Source organism: Lampetra planeri, chromosome 2, assembly GCF_965212315.1.
Source record: "Lampetra planeri chromosome 2, kcLamPlan1.2.h2, whole genome shotgun sequence".
NCBI lineage: Eukaryota > Metazoa > Chordata > Hyperoartia > Petromyzontiformes > Petromyzontidae > Lampetra > Lampetra planeri.
This window is the reverse complement of record NC_136108.1, coordinates 36,367,163-36,391,064: the sequence shown is the minus strand read 5'-3', so window position 1 is coordinate 36,391,064 and position 23,902 is coordinate 36,367,163. Positions and strand designations below refer to the sequence as shown.

The 23,902-nt window shown below is 56.0% G+C and overlaps 1 protein-coding gene across 1 annotated transcript in view; it reads right to left on the bottom strand.

Moving 5' to 3' along the window:
• The window catches only part of PTPRK (protein tyrosine phosphatase receptor type K), a 177,095-nt gene extending 155,787 nt beyond the window's left edge, over positions 1 to 21,308 (bottom strand). Inside the window, exon 1 of the mRNA XM_078614791.1 lies at positions 20,950 to 21,308. Within this exon, the coding sequence (XP_078470917.1) occupies positions 20,950 to 21,004 (55 nt within the window). The 5' untranslated portion in view covers positions 21,005 to 21,308. The remainder of the gene's footprint in view (positions 1 to 20,949) is intronic.
• Positions 21,309 to 23,902: the final 2,594 nt, after the last annotated feature.

Sequence of the window (23,902 nt, the reverse complement as noted above, 5' to 3'; positions counted from 1 at the left end):
AATTAGAACCAACGCGCCATTTACACCACGCGCGCACGTTACACACCGCTCCACAGAGAGCCACTGCGCTCATCCGCCAAGTCATTCGCTCGCGAGCTGCCTCTGGCACTGTCCGTGGCGCAGGCTGCGCCCGGAGTCAACGCAGAAAGCGCCGCGCGCGATCCACTGCGCTGCGAGCGCCTCATTCGCACAATTTAGTTCCTGATGAAGTCGTCCGCTTCCCCGCGGCTGATGCCGAGACTCCGCAATCGATGCCGAGGAACCCTTTACTGTTGTGGGCCAGTAAGTGTGAAGCTAGATGATATTCGGCCTCGAGCGCTATTAATTTCCAAACGTTAGAGACTCATCATCTCCGCTCATTAGCTGCTCCCCACTACGGCATCGTCTCGCATCGCTCAGCCGCGTTCAGCTGCGGTAGGAAACTTTGCGAAGGTGGCGATTCCCGTTGATTTCCAACGGCATCGAGATGGGGCCAAGTGGTTGAAGCGACCCATCGTGCTGCACAGGTAGCATCTGGCAACCCAGGGGCATTTGTTGAACTGGCCCAACCACGCTGATGAGACCCACAACGTTTAACCTGCTTCGGAGCTTGACTGCTTAAAATAAATAATCGTGAATATGTTCGTCGGGAAGGTGCATATGGGCAAAGGAAAAACATTTACACGGAGAGAGAGAGACCAATTGTTTGATAACCATTCATTCTTTAACACCATGCGAGTTCTCCTGAAAGTAACAGCAAGGGGTCATTGACGTTCCCTTCACAGCAGGCGTCGCACTGTGACCTTGCTCTAAACCACGGTGACGCCAACAACAACAACAGCAACCAACAACAAACAAATCCGATTTGTGTAGCGAGCGGAACAAAGGGACGCGTCATCTTCGGCCGCCGGCGGTGAAACGGAGCGGCGGGCGGGCGGGCCGCGTCTCCCCGCCGACGCGCAGCTGCCGGGGGAGGGGCCCCGACGGCTGGATGAGCATTTGTCAGGAGCGGTGATTAAACGCATCGAGCGCGGCGCAGCGACGTGCCATCGACTGCCTATTTATGTTCAGTGCTGCGGAAATCAGGATAATGTATGTGTGCCCTACCCTGCCATTACAATCATTACATGCGAGCCCTGGGAGGTGCGCGCTACATAATGAGGCTGAAAACGCAGAGAGCCACCGGCAAAAAAAAATATCTCAAATAGTGGCCGACGTTGCCGCGGCCGTTCGGCCCGCAAATGTGTCGATTATTCCCTCCATTAGGGCCGCCATCAGGGCGCAATCAATGGCGATGTATTTGGCAAAAACAAAAAAAGCTCCGCGGGGGAAAGAGCCATCAAACGCGGAACATCGGTGGGGCGCGCAAACACGGCCACCAATCGGGCGCGCCGTCCCACTGATCGCAACCCAGGGAAATTACCCGCACGGTCCAGCGGGTTTTGATCACTGTGACAGCGGCCCAGCCGTTTGTCAGAATATTCGGCTTCAATACGCATCGCGCGACGTGACGCTCAGCAAGGGAAACAAAGTGACAGCTCCCCACGGCGGTCCCGGGCCCGGGACGCGCCGCGTCTGGCGGCCCGCGGCGTGGGGAAGGGCGCGTCGCCGGCACCGCGGGGCCTCGCCGCGAGGTGCCACCGCTCACGCCTCGGGATCGATCTCTGTCGCTCACAGGTCAGCCCTGTTCGTTACGACTGTTGCGGTGGTGTTCACGGCTCTGCTGTTCGGCGCTCTGATGTCGTTTCGGGTTGGGTGTCGGTCGGCACGATGTCCGATGTTTCTCTTCACGGTACTGGGAGCCATTATAGTTCCTGAAGAAGCTCCAAACACGTTCAGCGAAACGTCAGACATTATGCCGAACAAAACGTGGTACACCCAAAAACACATCAGGGAGTTGTCCATTATGGAATAATTGTAAAAGTTCATCGACCCCAAATTCAGTTTCTCTCTCTCTCTGTCTGTTTGTCTCTATTCCCCATCTATATCCACTTCTCCGCCTTTCTTTCCCAAATGCCAGTTCCAGTAATGGACCTGTTGTTGTACAACTGAAGGCTGTGGTGTTGTGGGGCTACTCAACTTCTCCACTTGAGCGTGAGCTTCTTAGGAAGCCACCTTTGCCCTCCCATGTCGCCCACTGCGCAACAAACACGGTGCTTCTGACTTGCGGCCCGGCCGTCAGTGTGAGCAGAAGGAAAGAACAACATTTAGAATTCGCTCCATCTCGGCAAGGTCCAGAGGTGAGGATAATGAGAGCGCAGATATTTCAACAGAGCCTTCAGTAACTGGGAAGATCCTGTCACTTTGGACAGTACCATTACAGCCACGTTACACATATATAAATATAAATGTACACATGTAGTCCAAGTCTGCATTTAATTTATCTTGTGAATGTTCGCTATCCCATAAATAGGACTCATTTGGGATGTTCTTATCTGTCTTGCCACTCACAGTGGACAAAAGGTTGAACTTTTAAACGTAATTTTTATGAACCCAAAATACTTCAATAAAAAAAATCATTTTCGAGATGCGGTTAATATGGATGCCTTTAATGACTTCAATCAAGTGCTTGCTAACAGCACTTTCTCAATCAGCCAAGCAATCAGCTGTTAAATGCACCGAGGATGCAAGACCCATTACTCCGCATGACATTCCCCTCCCCCACTCTCCCACACCAACCTCGCACCCTCCCCGTGCACCCAGCCCTCGCCTCGGTGACGCTGACACGGGCGGTCGGCTTCTGCGCCACGCTCAGAGATCGCGCGCCCGGCTCATCGCGCGTCTCGCTGCGGGGAGGCCGGGAGGTGAATGCGACACAGAAGGGTCACCGCGTTCCCTCGTTAGCCGTGGCTTTGCACGGACGCGAACTCTCTTTGGCCCTACCAGTGTAAACATATCGAATGGGGTCTTATTGAATTAAAATTGTGTCGAGCGCGTGGCACGGGTTCGCGGTGTCGCGGCTCGTTTGGCGGAGCAGCGGAGAACCTGGGTTCAAATCTCATCCGGAGTTCACTCAGCCCCTCGTCCCTCCCGTCGCCGCACGATCCAATTCACACCCTGCGCTTCCAGCTGCCCCTTGTGAAAGTGGCTGTGCGTCTCGTCAGGTGCCGAGCTCATTACGTAGAGCAGGGATGTCGTCCTGGTGTCATGGTGAGCAGCGCACTGGACTTGCACTCCCGAGGGCACTGGTTCAGTTCCATCTCTCAAGGCGACACAACCCAGCACTATACATGGGTTCACCTCAGTCAGTAGATCGGCAAGGCGCGTGTGGTGGGGTACAAGTGTGGGTACTCCCACTTCTTCGAAGACGTCTGGCCTGCGTGGAAGGGTAGGCCAAATACCCTGTGAAGGGGCCCTCTAGAGATCCCCAGGGTGGAGACCTGTCCGCCAGCAGCGGCGTAAACAAGTCGTCGTGGGGCTGCACCTCGACCGACATTTGCCGGTGCTCCGGCAAATGTTTTGCGCTGTCACCACGTGACTGCACATAATGAGCGCCCCTCCCTCTATCAATCCCCCACTCACCCCCTCACCCAATCCCCCACTCGCCCCCTCTATCAATCCCCCACTCACCCCCTCACCCAATCCCCCACTCGCCCCCTCACCCAATCCCCCACTCGCCCCCTCACCCAATCCCCCACTCACCCCCTCACCCAATCCCCCACTCGCCCCCTCACCCAATCCCCCACTCGCCCCCTCACCCAATCCCCCACTCACCCCCTCACCCAATCCCCCACTCACCCCCTCACCCAATCCCCCACTCACCCCCTCACCCAATCCCCCACTCACCCCCTCACCCAATCCCCCACTCGCCCCCTCACCCAATCCCCCACTCACCCCCTCACCCAATCCCCCACTCACCCCCTCACCCAATCCCCCACTCGCCCCCTCACCCAATCCCCCACTCACCCCCTCACCCAATCCCCCACTCACCCCCTCACCCAATCCCCCACTCACCCCCTCACCCAATCCCCCACTCACCCCCTCACCCAATCCCCCACTCGCCCCCTCACCCAATCCCCCACTCACCCCCTCACCCAATCCCCCACTCGCCCCCTCACCCAATCCCCCACTCACCCCCTCACCCAATCCCCCACTCACCCCCTCACCCAATCCCCCACTCGCCCCCTCACCCAATCCCCCACTCACCCCCTCACCCAATCCCCCACTCACCCCCTCACCCAACCCCCCACTCACCCCCTCACCCAATCCCCCACTCACCCCCTCACCCAACCCCCCACTCACCCCCTCACCCAATCCCCCACTCACCCCCTCACCTAATCCCCCACTCACGCCCTCGCTCAATCTTCCACTCGCCCCCTCACCCAATCCCCCACTCGCCCCCTCACCCAATCCCCCACTCACCCCCTCACCCAATCCTCCACTCACCCCCTCACCCAATCCCCCACTCACCCCCTCACCCAATCCCCCACTCACCCCCTCACCTAATCCCCCACTCACGCCCTCGCTCAATCTTCCACTCGCCCCCTCACCCAATCCCCCACTGGCCCCCTCACCCAATCCCCCACTCACCCCCTCACCCAATCCTCCACTCACCCCCTCACCCAATCCCCCACTCACCCCCTCACCCAATCCCCCACTCACCCCCTCACCCAACCCCCCACTCACCCCCTCACCCAATCCCCCACTCACCCCCTCACCCAACCCCCCACTCACCCCCTCACCCAATCCCCCACTCACCCCCTCACCTAATCCCCCACTCACGCCCTCGCTCAATCCCCCACTCGCCCCCTCACCCAATCCCCCACTCACCCCCTCACCCAATCCTCCACTCACCCAATCCCCCACTCACCCCCTCACCCAATCCTCCACTCACCCCCTCACCCAATCCCCCACTCACCCAATCCCCCACTCACCCAATCCCCCACTCACCCCCTCACCCAATCCTCCACTCACCCCCTCACCCAATCCCCCACTCACCCAATCCCCCACTCATTCCCTCACCCAATCCCCCACTCACCCCCTCACCCAATCCCCCACTCACCCAATCCCCCACTCACCCCCTCACCCAATCCTCCACTCACCCCCTCACCCAATCCCCCACTCACCCCCTCACCCAATCCCCCACTCACCCAATCCCCCACTCACCCCCTCACCCAATCCTCCACTCACCCCCTCACCCAATCCCCCACTCACCCAATCCCCCACTCATTCCCTCACCAAATCCCCCTTTCCCACGGAGTGGGGTTTTAACGAAGAGCAAATTTGTGGATGTGAAAAATTTGATAAAAACTCTCAATTACAGTTTTGCCAAAATTGAATGAGAGTTTTCCATTCTGAAATATAATTAGTAATCAGAACATTTCAGATGTATCAATAAGCGGGTAAGGAGAGATGCAAACTTGGGATGATACGAAGATACACAGAGAGGGGCACGTGACATGTTGATTGTCGAGTGGAGTGGGTGGGATTGCGAGGAGGGACGGTGGTCGAGACTAACAACGGAGCGGCAGGCAGGGGACGGAACTCGCCCGAGAGGACGTCGCGGTCGAGTGACGAACTCGGCTCGCGTGCGGCCGCAAGGTGGATTGTTACATCGCACGACTGTGAACAATGGAGACAAGCTCGAGGCGGCCTTCATGCAGCAGTGCACTGATCATGGCTGATGCTGTAGAAGTCACAATGATGGGAATACTCATCTCTATAAATAGCAGGACCGTGATGTTGCTGCTGGCCGGTGCTGGCGAGCCAGTGGACTTGTTGGAGTGAGCACCGCCCCCCAAGCAAAAGGAAACTGTGGCAGCCCCCCACCGCTACCACACAGAGAGAAGCAGCGACCGCGTTCGATGCCACGGCGGACGGTGGCAGACTGACAGCTACACCTGCATGGTGACAGCTACATTTGCATGGTGACAGCTACACCTGCACGTGCTCCGTGCTTCCTCGAGAAGGTTTCGCGCGTGGGGATGCTCGGGGCTGCTCGGGGTGAGAGGCACGCGGCCACACTCGCGGCGGGGGAGGAATGAAGTCGGCACGGAGTTCACGACGAAGATTGATTCCTCCAGGCGTGTTGAGGATGAATATACACGGCACAAATTTGACCAATGCTGGATTCCTGCTGCTGTCACATCTAGGAGCAGCACCCGGCTCCTGGCTCCCTGCGCCTCACAGAAGCAGCAGCCAGGGCGAGTGGTGCCCCAGCACTCACGGACTCACTCCAGCCACTCGCTCGCAGGCGGTCAGCACACAGTCGCCTCCTTGTCACTCTTCTATCGCTACTGTCACGGATGATGTTCCCACGATGTTCACTCATTTACTTCTCCTCCCGTGTTGAGGACTCTGGACATTGGCGGTTTAGCTTCATCCACACTGCAGGTCACAACAACACTCACTCACCACACTGCAGGTCACAACAACACTCACCCACTCACCACACCGCAGGTCACAACAACACTCACCCACTCACCACACTGCAGGTCACAACAACTCACCCACTCACCACACTGCAGGTCACAGCAACACTCACTCACTCACCACACTGCAGGTCACAACAACACACTCACCCACTCACCACACTGCAGGTCACAACAACACACTCACCCACTCACCACACTGCAGGTCACAACAACTCACCCACTCACCACACTGCAGGTCACAACAACACACTCACCCACTCACCACACTGCAGGTCACAGCAACACTCACTCACTCACCACACTGCAGGTCACAACAACACACTCACCCACTCACCACACTGCAGGTCACAACAACACACTCACTCACTCACCACACTGCAGGTCACAACAACACACTCACCCACTCACCACACTGCAGGTCACAACAACACTCACTCACCACACTGCAGGTCACAACAACACACTCACTCACCACACTGCAGGTCATAACAACACACTCACTCACCACACTGCAGGTCACAGCAACTCACCCACTCACCACACTGCAGGTCACAGCAACTCACTCACCCACTCACCACACTGCAGGTCACAGCAACTCACTCACTCACCACACTGCAGGTCACAACAACACACTCACCCACTCACCACACTGCAGGTCACAACAACACTCACCCACTCACCACACGTCACAACAACACTCACCCACTCACCACACTGCAGGTCACAACAACACTCACCCACTCACCACACTGCAGGTCACAACAACACTCACCCACTCACCACACTGCAGGTCACAACAACACCCACTCACCACCCTGCAGGTCACAACAGCAACTCACTCACTCACCACACTGCAGGTCACAGCAACTCACCCACTCACCACCCTGCAGGTCACAACAACACACCCACTCACCACACTGCAGGTCACAACAACACACTCACTCACCACACTGCAGGTCACAGCAACTCACCCACTCACCACACTGCAGGTCACAGCAACTCACCCACTCACCACACTGCAGGTCCCAACAACTCACCCACTCACCACACTGCAGGTCACAGCAACTCACCCACTCACCACACTGCAGGTCACAGCAACTCACCCACTCACCACACTGCAGGTCACAGCAACTCACCCACTCACCACACTGCAGGTCACCTCACTTATTCCCTCGCACTGCTTCCACTTTGGAATTCTCTCTCCCGTCGTCTCTTCCACCCAATATCTTATCACAATAACTTCACTCAAAAACACAAAACATGAACTCTCGTAGATTATAGTTCAAGGGCGCTATGTGATGCTGGCCGCTTGGCATTTGAAACATTTAGGCCGAGCTCAGCAACCATGATAAAAAAAATAGAAATATAAACAGTGGTATTCGTGCGAGAAGCTACGCAGGCATGCCTCCCCACACCGCGTGGGTAGTGGGAGTTGTTCGACCATACTTCACCCCGCTGGTCAGGGCGGGTTAGTGCTGGGTGAGTGTGCACATCAACAATGGTAATATTTCAAACCAGCCTCCCAGAGGCGCTCCGCGCCGGTGCTTGGCCGCCGAGCGATAAATCAGAATATCGTAGCGCCGTAAAAACGGCGAGCTAAAAAATGGAGCTTATTTTCTTTGCGATATACGGGTGTGTTGCACGCGCGTGTTTTCTATGCCCCCTCCTCCGCAGGGCCGTGTCCCCTTCGCCCCCCTCCCTGCGTTTCGCGGCGCACCTCAGCGGTGGCTGGGGTTGGTTCTGGTTCAAGGCGGCACGTGCGGGTGACAACATCGTGAACATCGTGCGATCCCCGCGGAGGGCCAGGTTAGAGTCACAGCACCGAGATACAGTCGGCCCAGCGATCAGAGCGCCATCAGCTGGATCTCATTCACCCCGGCGGTACCGAGGCAGCGGAAAGTCCACGTTGCTGTGGCAGGGACCATTCTGTGGATAGTGTGCATGCAAAGATTCACGTCTGCGGTGATTGTAATAATTGTCACAGTTCAGGGTCGCCGTTGCGTGCGTGACGCTGATTCTATTTAACGATTCCCAACGAGGGTTGATGAGGTCAATGCGATTGCCCTGTCCGTCTGTCTCTGTAGGGGGGTCACGGTAACTCTTGTAAAGACGACAAAATGTAAACGTTATCTCATCATACATGGATCCGCGTTACTCCACAAACTGAGATCATTCCTGCCAGAAGCATCATGATACTTAAATAAATAAGCGTGAACATTTTTTAATTGTTACACGGCTCAGGGAAACTTTCCCATTAACAGCACTGCAGCAGCATCAATGTTGTGTTGTTATGATGATAGAACCATTCGGAGGCTTTGCCCCAGCAGGGGAGTGACGAGGCGCAGTGCACGCCGGGAAAGTGGCGACGCTCAGCGGAGGGTCCTCTCCGGACTCAACTCGGGTCGGGCCGTGCATTGTTCGGCACGATGTCCGACGGTTCACTCCGTGTGCTGGGAGCTTTCATAGGAACCGAATATTTTGCTCCAAAAGCTCTCAAAACATGGGACATCGTGTGCGTAACAACGCGCGGCACGACCCGAACACTCGGATCGGAGAGCTCTACAGCAGCACAGCGGAGAAAGCCCGCACGGCAGCAGTGGACGGTTCCGTACCCCCCCCTCCCCCCCAAGTGAAACTGCGTTCGCGACGCGGCGGCTCGAGGCGGAGCAACGCGCCAGGTGCAGCGTGGACTGTCACGACGCAGCCAGGGAGCAGGGCACGTCCACTGAGGAGATGACAGCAGCACGTTGCGCTCGTGCCGGGTGGGATTTTCGATCGCAAGATCGTGAAAGGTGGCGGTGACTCGGGGAGGCCTTCGACCCGCCGTGGATTGACCGTGGCCGTTGCTGACGATCGTCTGTTTATGTATTTCCCACGACAGATCATCAATGTAAGCTTCTCCGAGCGTCTAGGTCTCGATACGTGAACTTACCCCGCGAAACATGACGCACAACGCAGATATGCGGGGCAATGCCTCGCTCGTGTCTCGCACTCTGGGGAGCGGCGGCAGAGTGGTGTGCGCACCGTCAATATCAGTGCGATGCTGGCCACCTGAGTTCTGTTCGCAGCCAGGGATAACATGAGTGGCACATGTAGCATCCAAACCTTTTCTGGGCTGCCCCTATGTTGACTCAGCCTAAAATGTGTACTTGGAGTCGTGTGTAAAAACTGTACAAATGCAACCGGGTGCGGTGCTGACAACACCAGCGCCTCGTGCACCGTGCCCACCTCAATAGATGCTCGCGAACAGCACTTCGCCCTGGGGTCTGAATGGCTTTGCTCGTCGTGTCGCACACAGCACGTGTGTGTGCGCGAGCTGCGTGCCTACGCAATACCGCTTCCTTCTCCGTCACAGGATATGGCTGCACACGCAGAGCATTGTCTAAGGGTTTGTAAATGCAGCCATAAACGATCCTGGAGTCTGCAAAATTACAATGTCCGTCATTGTTATTATTATAATAATCTGCGTTAGAATGTTTAGTACAAATTGTCTCTACAGTTGCGCTGGGTAAAACCTCACGTCCACAGTGCCAGCGTTTACCGCGCTGTTCGGCCGGCACGGCACGGCGTGCACATCGCACCCAGGATCCCTGGCACCCGGAATAAACACTGAGAACACAACATCAGCTGAGTCATGCCAGGCCACGCCACACCGCAACACGCCACGCTACGCCACACCACCACGCCCAGGCCACATCACACCACGTCGAGCCGCGCGAAATTTTAAGTCATTTCACGACTCTTCTTCACAATTAGCACGCTGTAAATGTCACGATTGTTGAAAATTTCACTCTGACTGCATTGTCTCCTTTTATATAATATATTACAATAAAATTTTGAAAGAAACGACATTTATTTAATCAATGCCTGCATGCTTCTCCGAAACGAAGTCACGAAGCTTGTTTATGGGCCGGCTCGCTGCCTGAGGCTGCAATCAACAGCGCTGCCTCCCTGCTTAGCTTCGTGATTGCGCCCCCCCCCCCCCCGCGTCAAATCCGCCCGGGTGGAGCCACGGTCGGACCGCGCCACTGACAGACGATCGTCCCTCTGGGGTGCCATCATCACCATCATCACCATCATCACCATCATCACCATCAGCCGTGATGATTCCACTTTTGGGGTGGAAGATGGCAGTCTTTCTCGTGTCGAGCGAACGCCGACCAAAGCCATTCCCGGTCAGATCGGCTTGCGATTTGGGGACTTCAACGCACGGCAGGCGATGAGGGACCCACACTTCATGCGCTAATTGACCCACTTATAGAAGCGTACGTTTCTCATTTCATGGATTTATACGTGGCAAATTTAGCTTCCGAAATGGAGCGTTGGCGTTTCTTTAAAACGATTCACATTAAATTAACGTGCGCGGAAAGGGCGATAATTTAAACCCTAAAGTGTGTGGGCCACATGCGCCAGAAGTCGGGGGCGCTGTGCTCCAGAGGCGCTGCGTGAGAAGCCCACGCGGTCGGCAGTGGCGGGAGACGCAAGCCCGTTTCGAGCGGTGGGTGCCTTCTCGTCATCATCGTCATCATCGTCATTACACAACCGAGCAACTGATAAAAAAACAAAGCGGAGCTATTTATGTCCCGGGGAGACTTAAAGAGATCTTCTAAGACAGCAGTTGTAAGACGATCTTGAGAAAACCAGTACAGGTGGCACCTCTCCCCACGCCCACACGGGCCCTTTGCACGACACGAGGAGTTAACGAGCCGCACTTGGGCCATGATTCTGAAGGCAGGGAAGCGACAGCGGCTTTCTCAGGTAGAGTACACGGGCTGTGAGCTGGCTTACCCAGGTAGAGTACACGGGCTGTGAGCTGGCTTACCCAGGTAGTGTACACGGGCTGTGAGCTGGCTTACCCAGGTAGAGTACACGGGCTGTGAGCTGGCTTACCCAGGTAGTGTACACGGGTTGTGAGCTGGCTTTCTCAGGTAGAGTACACGGGCTGTGAGCTGGCTTACTCAGGTAGAGTACACGGGCTGTGAGCTGGCTTACCCAGGTAGAGTACACGGGCTGTGAGCTGGCTTACCCAGGTAGAGTACACGGGCTGTGAGCTGGCTTACCCAGGTAGAGTACACGGGCTGTGAGCTGGCTTACCCAGGTAGAGTACACGGGCTGTGAGCTGGCTTACCCAGGTAGAGTACACGGGCTGTGAGCTGGCTTACCCAGGTAGAGTACACGGGCTGTGAGCTGGCTTACCCAGGTAGAGTACACGGGCTGTGAGCTGGCTTACCCAGGTAGTGTACACGGGCTGTGAGCTGGCTTACTCAGGTAGAGTACACGGGCTGTGAGCTGGCTTACCCAGGTAGAGTACACGGGCTGTGAGCTGGCTTACCCAGGTAGAGTACATGGGCTGTGAGCTGGCTTACCCAGGTAGTGTACACGGGCTGTGAGCTGGCTTTCTCAGGTAGAGTACACGGGCTGTGAGCTGGCTTACTCAGGTAGAGTACACGGGCTGTGAGCTGGCTTACCCAGGTAGAGTACACGGGCTGTGAGCTGGCTTACCCAGGTAGAGTACACGGGCTGTGAGCTGGCTTACCCAGGTAGAGTACACGGGCTGTGAGCTGGCTTACTCAGGTAGAGTACACGGGCTGTGAGCTGGCTTACTCAGGTAGAGTACACGGGCTGTGAGCTGGCTTACCCAGGTAGAGTACACGGGCTGTGAGCTGGCTTACTCAGGTAGAGTACACGGGCTGTGAGCTGGCTTACCCAGGTAGAGTACATGGGCTGTGAGCTGGCTTACCCAGGTAGAGTACACGGGCTGTGAGCTGGCTTACTCAGGTAGAGTACACGGGCTGTGAGCTGGCTTACCCAGGTAGAGTACATGGGCTGTGAGCTGGCTTACTCAGGTAGAGTACACGGGCTGTGAGCTGGCTTACCCAGGTAGAGTACACGGGATGTGAGCTGGCTTACCCAGGTAGAGTACACGGGCTGTGAGCTGGCTTACTCAGGTAGAGTACACGGGCTGTGAGCTGGCTTACCCAGGTAGAGTACATGGGCTGTGAGCTGGCTTACTCAGGTAGAGTACACGGGCTGTGAGCTGGCTTACCCAGGTAGAGTACACGGGCTGTGAGCTGGCTTACCCAGGTAGAGTACACGGGCTGTGAGCTGGCTTACTCAGGTAGAGTACACGGGCTGTGAGCTGGCTTACCCAGGTAGAGTACACGGGATGTGAGCTGGCTTACTCAGGTAGAGTACACGGGCTGTGAGCTGGCTTACTCAGGTAGAGTACACGGGCTGTGAGCTGGCTTACTCAGGTAGAGTACACGGGCTGTGAGCTGGCTTACCCAGGTAGAGTACACGGGCTGTGAGCTGGCTTACCCAGGTAGAGTACACGGGATGTGAGCTGGCTTACCCAGGTAGAGTACACGGGCTGTGAGCTGGCTTACTCAGGTAGAGTACACGGGCTGTGAGCTGGCTTACTCAGGTAGAGTACACGGGCTGTGAGCTGGCTTACTCAGGTAGAGTACACGGGTTGTGAGCTGGCTTACCCAGGTAGTGTACACGGGCTGTGAGCTGGCTTACTCAGGTAGTGTACACGGGCTGTGAGCTGGCTTACCCAGGTAGTGTACACGGGCTGTGAGCTGGCTTACTCAGGTAGAGTACACGGGATGTGAGCTGGCTTACCCAGGTAGAGTACACGGGATGTGAGCTGGCTTACCGAGGTAGAGTACACGGGATGTGAGCTGGCTTACCGAGGTATAATGGCGTTGTGTTCACCGCCACAATGGCTACACAATCATCGTAATTTATGATTGTAAAATGATGATCTACCCATTAGTTGTCACTGATGTAACATGTCAGTGAAATTGCCCTTCTCGCAACCCACCATGGCGCATGCGTTTGTATTTGCCAATCATCAGGCGTGTGAAATTGGTAAAAAAAAAAATAATTCAAGAGGAAAATAATTGCTTGCGAGGAAGGGAGTTTGAGAACCCCCGGGTTAACCCCACCAGTGTGATGGTTCGCTAATTAAGATACGCTGCAGAGGATGCTGTCAGGCAACGTTCCCGTCAGACACGCAGCGATTAAATCTCACTCCAGGGCTTCCCACACCCTCGCCTCCGCCTCCCCTTCTCTACCACCCTCGCCTCCACGAGAGCGCCGTTGAATTGAAACTTTCCTCTCAAACCCCGGCAGAAGCCGCACCTCAGATTAGCACGCTTGGCTAAGTACGGCGCGAAAGAAGTCCACCGTGGATACATACAAGCGCGTATGCGGTTCATGACTTCCGTGGGCGAATGAAGGTAGCCGAGTGAGGGCGAGCGACGCGACTTGGTCCCCGCGTGCTCGCCCCGCTCTCCTCTCCACGGACACTCGCGGGCACGTGCCCCGGCGGTCGCGGGCCGGCAGCTTCGGGGACGCGCTGACGGCTCATTACCGCCGGCGCCCGGAGGACGCAACGTCTCGGCGGCCGCGTGCGAGGGGTGGAAGCGCGTTAATTGCGTTTCAAGCGCTGCGCTCCGTAAGAGGAAATCGCGCGGAGTGGCAGCGTGTCCCAGGTCCCCGCCTCGCCAAGGGAATGACTCTGTCGTGTACAGCGGCTGGCCGGGTGGCAGGCGGCTAACTGGCAATTGACCCCGTGTCGGTGCGGGCCGATTGCGACGCGTCGGCTTGCAAGAGACGTTCGGTTGCGGCGGGCGGCGAGTTGGCAGGCTGCGTGCAGGTGGCAAGGCGCCAAACTGTAACACGACCTCCAGGAAAAGCTGCTCGACGAATTTTAAAATAATGAACATCGCCCTCCCTCGCCCTTCTTAAGTGAGGGCCGCGGGCTGCCAGAATCTTCCCGCTTATTAGTAACAGTCAAAACAAACGCGGCGCGTAGAAATAGCGCGTCTCCACGCGAGCCCACCGGCCCCACGACTCATTCGCGTCTTGGTGGGCAGCCTTGCCCAGTCGCGCTTTCAGCGAGCAGAGACTCGCCGGCTACGAGCCGTAGGAAGAGGAGACACACATCCAAGCGATGCGTTTTTTCTAATAATTGGGGTAACAACTTAATGATGATGATGACGATCGCAAGCTGCAATCTCCCGGACACCGCCCGCGCTCCTCCCGAGAGGCGCGTGCGTGCCAGTGGGCGCGCGCCCCCGGGCTGTTTCCCAAATCCCCCCAGAGCGGCGTCGAGGAAGGCGGAGGTCGGATCGCTTGGCCGGACAGCGGAGCCCACTAAGCCCTCTCTCCCTCCCTGCCTGCTTCCTGCTTCCCTCCCTCATTCTCTTACTCCCTCCATTACTCCTTCCCTCCTTTCTGCCTCATTCCCTTCTCCCCTCATTCACTCCCTCCTTCCATCATTCCTTCCCTGCTTTCCTTTCTCGCTGAGCCATGCCTCTCACCACCTCGCCCTACCCCTCTAATATACCCTACTGTGCGTCTCTCTCTCTGCGTCGCAAACGAAGTATACACTTGGTCTGCACGCAGCGCATCTATTCACACAAGTGGGAGCTATGTGCAGTCACTGTTTGTGTGACTCCCCTCCCCCTGTAGGCGACGCATCTGAAATCGGGCACCGAGTTCACGATGAGTGCCTGCTGGGGTAGGGGGGGGGGTCGCACGCGCGCCCACAGCTTCACAGTCGCGCCCTGCACCCTTACGGAGGGTTTCAAAAACAAACTAAAAGCAACAAACAAATCCCGCAACGCCCACGGAATATTCAATTGACTGCGAGCGCAGCGGGGCTCTGCTGTGGCACGAGCAGGAGCGAGACGCGCGCGAAGTCTCCTCCTCCTCCTCGCGGTCCCCTGGCCCCAGGTCCGAGACGAGGCGGGGGTGGGGGGAGCGAATCCTCTCTTGCGAAGCAGGACTCGCTACAGGGACGCGCGTGCCCACGTGCCACACGAAACAACTTATTGGGTGCACTCTGTAATTGAATTGGAGTTCGCGAGAGTAAACGCGGCTCCGCTCCTCTTTACGGCAATGAGCCAGTGGTGGAGATTCCACGACTCGATGGCAGTTTGACCAAATAGTCTCTGCTGCTGCTGCTCGCCCACAAACTACTGCAGAACTTTTATTTTATATTTACATTGACGACCATTCCGGGGTGGCTGGCGGTGCCAACCGCTAACCACGATTTCAACTCCGATCCATCCGATGATTGCAAACCACGTGCTCGAATCACAGCGCCGCCCGGCTGGATATGTGGTATTAGGTTTAGAGGTTAAAATCAGCGAACAGCACGATTTAAAAATGAGCGCACCGGGACTGTCACGGGTTTGGGCTAAAACGCGTTGCCTTTCTTTTAGCAACGCGCACGCCTCTCCCCGACGAATGGGCCGCACGTGGGCGACGCGCTTGTGCGCACAGGGGTGCGCAGTGGGACGATCCTCGTCTGCTCGAGGCAACTCCATGTTTGTGCGCCGTGTCTGACAACGTCTTCATCAGGGCTCCGTTTCGTGTTGGGAGCCCGTGTTTGCACAAACGCTGGGCGAGCGCGACGCTGTTTTGTTGTACAGAATGTGCATGACCAGCAGAACAAACACAAGCGCAACGCGGATTGCTCCTCTAGATGTTTCGCGGACGAAGCAAAACATTTGACCTTCCGAATAAAAAAAAGCCCCCCATCCCCCAACACCAACCTTGTGGACCGCTACAAATTTCCTGCCAATGTTTGGGAGAGCCGCTTGTGAACACCATTGTGTGTGTGTGTGTCTTGGGACACTCAGTGCCGCCCCACGATGAATGGGGCCCCTGTGGCCGCGTGCGCCCGCAGCTGATGTCGAACTGAGATGTCAATGCAGATTTAGTCAACTCTGAAGATGGCACCGAAAAGAACTCAATCGGGATGACAGAGTCGCAACAAGGGCCCCTCCTCCTCCTGTGGAACGACCGCAGACTGTCGGCGAGGAACAGCAGCCTGGCGCGGTAAGAATGGTCGCGTGAAGACCAAACGTGAAACACTACTGGTGGCATTGAACCCAGATAGAACAAGGTATTGTGTACACTCATAGTATAGTTTGTTGTGTTAAACTATAGTGCACACTCTCCATTATGCCACCACTGCCCTGTACACATACACACATACCTGTTGTATTTATGTTTGATTTGTGTCTATTCCAGTGAAGCGTAACGCACAGAAACACTCTCCTACACATCAGCAGTCACCATTCACCATTGAGGCTCAGGACGCTTGTGTCAGGCTAAGTGCACTTTGAGGCCGTCACTTGAAGTGTGGAAGGCTCGCTGCTGGCACAGTTCACCAGGCAGACACAGGTGCAATGGGTTATCTGCAGTGCCAGGCTGGGTGCATGAGAACACGGGACAGCCCCAGGTGCTAAGACGGGTGTGGAGATGCGCCACCACCTGTGCTCCCCGCAGTGACACGTGGCTCTGTTGTATCCATCCGGCGCCCCACTCGGCGTTGTGAATAAACACAAAGATCCCTCGTATCGCCTGTGACAGGCTGTTGCGGCCAGTGCTGTTAGCGAGCACCTATTAAGGCCGGCACGCAGCACACAAGGGGGTGGGTGTCCAGAAATATGCCAGGCCGCCTTTATATCCCAAGTAGCGATGTTTACACACCGCACCATTTGAGACTGCGTCGGCCTAGGGGAGTCCCAGGAGCGATGAAGATGATCGTCACTGGTGTTGGCCGTGAGTGTGAATCGAACCCGAGTCACCCGGTTTGTTATGTAGCGCGGTAACCACTGCGCCACCGCTCCCCGCCTATATTTAAGGCTGGAAACATACACACATGCGGGGTGCTGGATGCATTGGAAATGCCCAAATCCTCAACACATGTGAGAACAGTAGTGGCACGTGCGTGAGTGTGTGTGGATCAATAGCCTACTCCGCCAGCAACTCTCTCTCTCTCTCTTGTGGCATTAGCGTCACACTCAGCAGGAAGCCACCGAGCTGGGTCACCGCTGGTGGTGATCAACGTGACGGGTTCAGCAAGAGACTTGGAGCGGAGATGCACAGCGCCTGCAAACCGACCCTGCGCTCTGAGCGAAACCGAACGCTCTACTGGTTGTGAAAACAATTGTTGTCAGACGTTTCGAGTGTTAAGCTTCGAGTCAGCCACGGACATGTACAGCCCTTTGTCAACCCACACTGCAGGGCGATGGCCTCAGCACAATGTGTGGCAGTAACAGGGAGATATTTAACCTCAGCACAATGTGTGGCAGTAACAGGGAGATATTTAACCTCAGCACAATGTGTGGCAGTAACAGGGAGATATTTAACCTCAGCACAATGTGTGGCAGTAACGGGGAGATATTTAACCTCAACACACTGTGTGGCAGTAACAGGGAGATATTTAACCTCAGCACAATGTGTGGCAGTAACAGGGAGATATTTAACCTCAGCACAATGTGTGGCAGTAACGGGGAGATATTTAACCTCAGCACACTGTGTGGCAGTAACAGGGAGATATTTAACCTCAGCACACTGTGTGGCAGTAACAGGGAGATATTTAACCTCAGCACAATGTGTGGCAGTAACAGGGAGATATTTAACCTCAGCACACTGTGTGGCAGTAACAGGGAGATATTTAACCTCAGCACACTGTGTGGCAGTAACAGGGAGATATTTAACCTCAGCACAATGTGTGGCAGTAACAGGGAGATATTTAACCTCAGCACACTGTGTGGCAGTAACAGGGAGATATTTAACCTCAGCACACTGTGTGGCAGTAACAGGGAGATATTTAACCTCAGCACACTGTGTGGCAGTAACAGGGAGATACTTAACCTCAGCACACTGTGTGGCAGTAACAGGGAGATATTTAACCTCAGCACACTGTGTGGCAGTAACAGGGAGATACTTAACCTCAGCACACTGTGTGGCAGTAACAGGGAGATACTTAACCTCAGCACACTGTGTGGCAGTAACAGGGAGATATTTAACCTCAGCACACTGTGTGGCAGTAACAGGGAGATATTTAACCTCAGCACACTGTGTGACAGTAACAGGGAGATATTTAACCTCAGCACACTGTGTGGCAGTAACAGGGAGATATTTAACCTCAGCACACTGTGCGGCAGTAACAGGGAGATATTTAACCTCAGCACACTGTGTGGCAGTAACAGGGAGATATTTAACCTCAGCACACTGTGTGGCAGTAACAGGGAGATATTTAACCTCAGCACACTGTGCGGCAGTAACAGGGAGATATTTAACCTCAGCACACTGTGGCAGTAACAGGGAGATATTTAACCTCAGCACACTGTGTGGCAGTAACAGGGAGATATTTAACCTCAGCACACTGTGCGGCAGTAACAGGGAGATATTTAACCTCAGCACACTGTGTGGCAGTAACAGGGAGATATTTAACCTCAGCACACTGTGTGGCAGTAACAGGGAGATATTTAACCTCAGCACACTGTGCGGCAGTAACAGGGAGATATTTAACCTCAGCACACTGTGTGGCAGTAACAGGGAGATATTTAACCTCAGCACACTGTGCGGCAGTAACAGGGAGATATTTAACCTCAGCACACTGTGTGGTAGTAACAGGGAGATATTTAACCTCAGCACACTGTGTGGCAGTAACAGGGAGATATTTAACCTCAGCACACTGTGCGGCAGTAACAGGGAGATATTTAACCTCAGCACACTGTGGCAGTAACAGGGAGATATTTAACCTCAGCACACTGTGTGGTAGTAACAGGGAGATATTTAACTCCACTCGCCACGCTGCTCAGTGCAAGAGTCGGACTCGAGTTCAGCACTGCCCCCCCCCCCTCTACTGCCAAAACTTCAGCTCTCGAGCCCTTCGAGAACATCATCAGTTGACATCGGTCACTCTCCAGGTCACGGTCGTTAATAGGCGTCCTGTGTGTACAGCGGCGGCACGCGCCTGCGCTTCATCATCGCGAGTGGCAGTGGCGATAACTCACGAGTCGCATCCACCTCGCCGAGGTGGCGCTCAGCGGGGCCGCGGAGCGCCCGGCTCGACCGCTCGCCGGCAGATCGTCCATCACCCCCCCCTCCGCGCCCCCCAATCAATAGCCGACGACTCATTAGCAGCGGCGCGCCTGCGTGTGGCGAGCTCACGGCGCCTGCTCGGCTGGGCTGCTGGATGACCCTCGCCGCCCCCCCCCCCATTTATTCCCACCCCCGACCCTCATCGTGATCATCAGCCAAGGTCAATCGACTGCTGGATGATGGCCGAACCCTAACCCCCTCCCAGCTGCCACCACCACCGTGACCCCGATGAGACTCCAGAACACCGCTTCGCTAAAGCCCTCCGCATGGGAGCCGGGGGTTGATGTTGTTTTCTCCACTGGTAGATTTAAACGATAGCAGCTGGCACGTGACTCTGTAGCCACAGTTAATAGCGAGTTGTATACTAGATGCGGTGTGCCGGGTGCGGATATCGAAACAAAACTCCGGATGAATGAACTAAGCCCTGAGTGTGTCACCGCAAGACTTGTTACAGTGCGCGAAACCACGCGTGGACACGAGAGGGTGAACGTGAACTCCCCATGGTGAACGTGTGTAGGCTGTGTGTAGGCTGTGTGTGGGCTGTGTGTAGACTGTGTGTAGGCTGTGTGTAGATTGTGTGTAGGCTGTGTGTAGACTGTGTGTAGGCTGTGTGTAGACTGTGTGTAGGCTGTGTGTAGGCTGTGTGTGTAGGCTGTGTGTAGACTGTGTGTGTAGACTGTGTAGGCTGTGTGTAGGCTGTGTGTAGGCTGTGTGTAGGCTGTGTGTAGGCTGTGTGTGGGCTGTGTGTGGGCTGTGTGTAGGCTGTGTGTAGGCTGTGTGTGTAGGCTGTGTGTAGACTGTATGTGTAGGCTGTGTGTAGGCTGTGTGTGTAGGCTGTGTGTAGGCTGTGTGTAGGCTGTGTGTGTAGGCTGTGTGTGTAGGCTGTGTGTAGACTCTGTGTAGGCTGTGTGTGTAGGCTGTGTGTAGACTGTGTGTAGGCTGTGTGTAGGCTGTGTGTGGGCTGTGTGTAGGCTGTGTGTGGGCTGTGTGTAGGCTGTGTGTAGACTGTGTGTAGGCTGTGTGAAGGCTGTGTGTGGGCTGTGTGGGCTGTGTGTAGGCTGTGTGTAGGTTGTGTGTGGGCTGTGTGTGGGCTGTGTGTGTAGGCTGTGTGTAGGCTGTGTGTGGGCTGTGTGTGGGCTGTGTATGTAGGCTGTGTGTAGGCTGTGTGTGGGCTGTGTGGGCTGTGTATGTAGGCTGTGTGTAGGCTGTGTGTGGGCTGTGTGTGGGCTGTGTATGTAGGCTGTGTGTAGAGCAGTAAAAGTTTGTTTAACATCGACTGCCTCGTGCCCCCCCCCCCGAGCCCTTTAAAAACGTGTCAGTGTCACGCTGCGGAGCATGCAACACCACGCTCCGATATCGCGTCAAGTTTCCGTGGGCGCATTGCGCATTGACTCGAGGTGCGCTTCGAGTCCGTACACTTTGATGATGATGGTGATGATGGTGGTGATGGTGATGATGGTGGTGGTGATGGTGGTGATGGTGATGATGGTGATGATGGTGGTGATGGTGGTGATGGTGGTGATGGTGATGATGGTGGTGGTGATGGTGGTGATGGTGATGATGGTGATGATGGTGGTGATGGTGGTGATGGTGGTGATGGTGGTGATGGTGATGATGGTGGTGATGGTGGTGATGGTGGTGATGGTGATGATGACATTATGTGTTCCGCCCTGCTTACCTCCCGTAGAAGTGAGCGCCGACACAAGGGCCACGAGCAGCAAGCGCCTCTTCATCGTCAGCCGGTTCCGATCGCCAAATCAGCACGAGGTTCTCCTGCACGACGAGAGACGCGCGACTTCGCTGGACCACGAAGCGCGAGAGCCACGGGGGGGGGGGGAGGCGGAGTTGAGGCTGCGTGGCCGTGCCGCCTGGGTCGCCTTGACGCCTCCTCGCTCTCGCGTCCTCGCCCGCAGACTCCGGCAGCCTCCGAGCGAACACTCACAACGAGTGGCGGGGCGCTTCCTGCTGCTGCTGAGCTGCCACCCGCCCCTGTTCACGTCCCGTCCCAGCGCCGCCTCTGTCTGCCCGAGCTGACACGGGGCTGGAGTTTTCAGCTTTGGATCCCACCAGCTCCGCCTCTCCCTCCCTCTCTCGCTCTCTCTCTCTCTTTGCATTTCACGCCGCCACTTGAGTCATCAAGCGCGTCCCTGCGCCAGCGTCGCCGAGTCCGTGGGCGCTGCTGCTGGGGGCGCAGGCGCCGCGAGTCGCTACTCCGTGGCGAGGACTCCTGCGACCAAGGGACTCGGCCTCCCGAGCGGAGCAGACGTGGGACACGGTCCCAGGGAGGGTCCACGAGAGAGAGGGAGGGAGGCAGCAGAGGGAGCAGACGAGGCGGCGCAATACCCCCAAGGGACTCGTGATTTCTCTCAATGGAGCAAATCGGTGCTCACCGAAGCCGTGCGAGTGAAGAGCCGCTCCCTGTGGAGGGGTTGGGGGTGATGCACCGAGACACGCGGCGGGGGTGGCGCGTGGCGGTGGCGGCGTCGGCTCTCTCCTCGCTGCGATCGACACGCCGCGCTCCACGTGGCCAGGCGATGGAGCGTGGACGCGACACCGCGAGGCAGATTAGAGGCGCGGTGCGACGCTGATGTCGAGCAATTACAGACGCGAGAAGAAGCGCTCTCCCACGAGATCCCGGCAGTGACATGGGCAGTGAGAGAAGAGAGAGAGAGACGGAGAGAGAACGCGAGAGAGAGAGAAGTGCTGGGCAGGAGTTGGGGCAGCGGTGGCGGGGAGGGATGGAGCGGACCCCTCGCCCGTGCTGCTCGGATAGCCCTCCAGCCCGGGCACCAGTCCGCGAACCCAACCAGCGCATACACGCGTTATGTTTCATTAACCACGTCAACAACAACACGTACTATAATGTATATGTGTTTACATTTACACGTGTGGTTGTGGCTATGCACGTTTGAAAACCAGCACTCTGGAGGCGACAGTTGGTGGATTACCGCACAATTGTCGTGAAACTCCCTCCCCTTGGGCGTGGAGAATTTGCTATACGCTGTCTCGCCAGGAGACGGCAGTGTGGCACCTGGACTAATCACCATCTGTTTCCATCTGTGCAGGGATCAAGCGTTGCGCCCTCGCACGCGTGGATTTTCTCTAGAGATGCCTCTCGTACCCCCTACAGGTGTATCGCGTAGCCCCAGCGGCTCGCTTAGCCCGGGTGGGGAGGCCCGACTCCAGCAGCGTGCCGTGTCGCGGTCTCGCAGTGCCTGCCCACGCTGCCGCCGCTGTTTGCATTTACACGCCCAGAGAGGGGGGCATTTTCCACGCTCTCAGCGAGAAATGTGAACACGTGAACGTCTCAATAATTTCATTTCAGAAGCAAACCATTAGCGCGTCTTAAATAATTCACCGACTATTTTTCTCATCAGAGTGAGAAATGATTTCAACTCTTTTTAGTGCGCGTGTATGTGTTTGCGTCTCTGTGTATGTCGATGTGTGTGCGACTTTGTGTATGTCGGTCTGTGTGTGCGACTTTGTGCATGTCGATGTGTGTGCGACTTTGTGTATGTCGGTGTGTGTGCGACTTTGTGTATGTCGGTGTGTGTGTGCGACTTTGTGTATGTCGGTGTGTGTGCGACTTTGTGTATGTCGGTGTGTGTGCGACTTTGTGTATGTCGGTGTGTGTGTGCGACTCTGTGTATGTCGGTGTGTGTGTGCGACTTTGTGTATGTCGGTGTGTGTGTGCGACTTTGTGTATGTCGGTGTGTGTGCGACTCTGTGTATGTCGGTGTGTGTGCGACTTTGTGTATGTCGGTGTGTGTGCGACTTTGTGTATGTCGGTGTGTGTGCGACTCTGTGTATGTCGGTGTGTGTGCGACTTTGTGTATGTCGGTGTGTGTGCGACTCTGTGTATGTCGGTGTGTGTGCGACTCTGTGTATGTCGGTGTGTGTGCGACTCTGTGTATGTCGGTGTGTGTGCGACTCTGTGTATGTCGGTGTGTGTGTGTGCGACTTTGTGTATGTCGGTGTGTGTGTGTGTGCGACTCTGGCACAGTAGGGGGCACAGGTGGTGCATCAGCCAGTCATCTCGGTCATCTCGGTCAGTAGACCCTTGGCATCTGGGTCTGCCCCATGACCTCGTGCCAGCGGTCCTTCGACACTTCACGTGGCCTCAATGTGCACATGGTCTGGCACAAGCGCCGTGGCGACGTCACCGCCACTTAGTGGCGAATGGCGGTTGCTGTTGTTGTATGTCGGTGTGTGTGCGACTCTGTGTATGTCGGTGTGTGTTTGTGCGTTCACACAAAACACGAAACGCGCGTGAATATTCAGCTTTCGCTGTAATTAATCACACAGGTGCGGTAAATGCCACGTGTATTGAGATATCTTAAAGCCACGTCAAAATACGGAGAGAAATAGGTTTTCGCGTGCGTATAACCACCGTGCATACACTGACATTCACAGCACGATAAATGCAAGGCTGTTGAAATGACACCGCGACCTTTGCGCCCGTAAGCAAATGTGCGGCGCGCACCTGATCCCTCAAGACTCGAGCGTCGCTGCCATTTGCTTCCCGAGGTCTTGGGCCACGTTTCAACCCCCGCCAGCTACCGCTGCGGCACCAATCGCCGCTAGTCTGGCACGGGGCCTGCCGGTGGTGCCCTCCTCTCAGACGCGTCAAA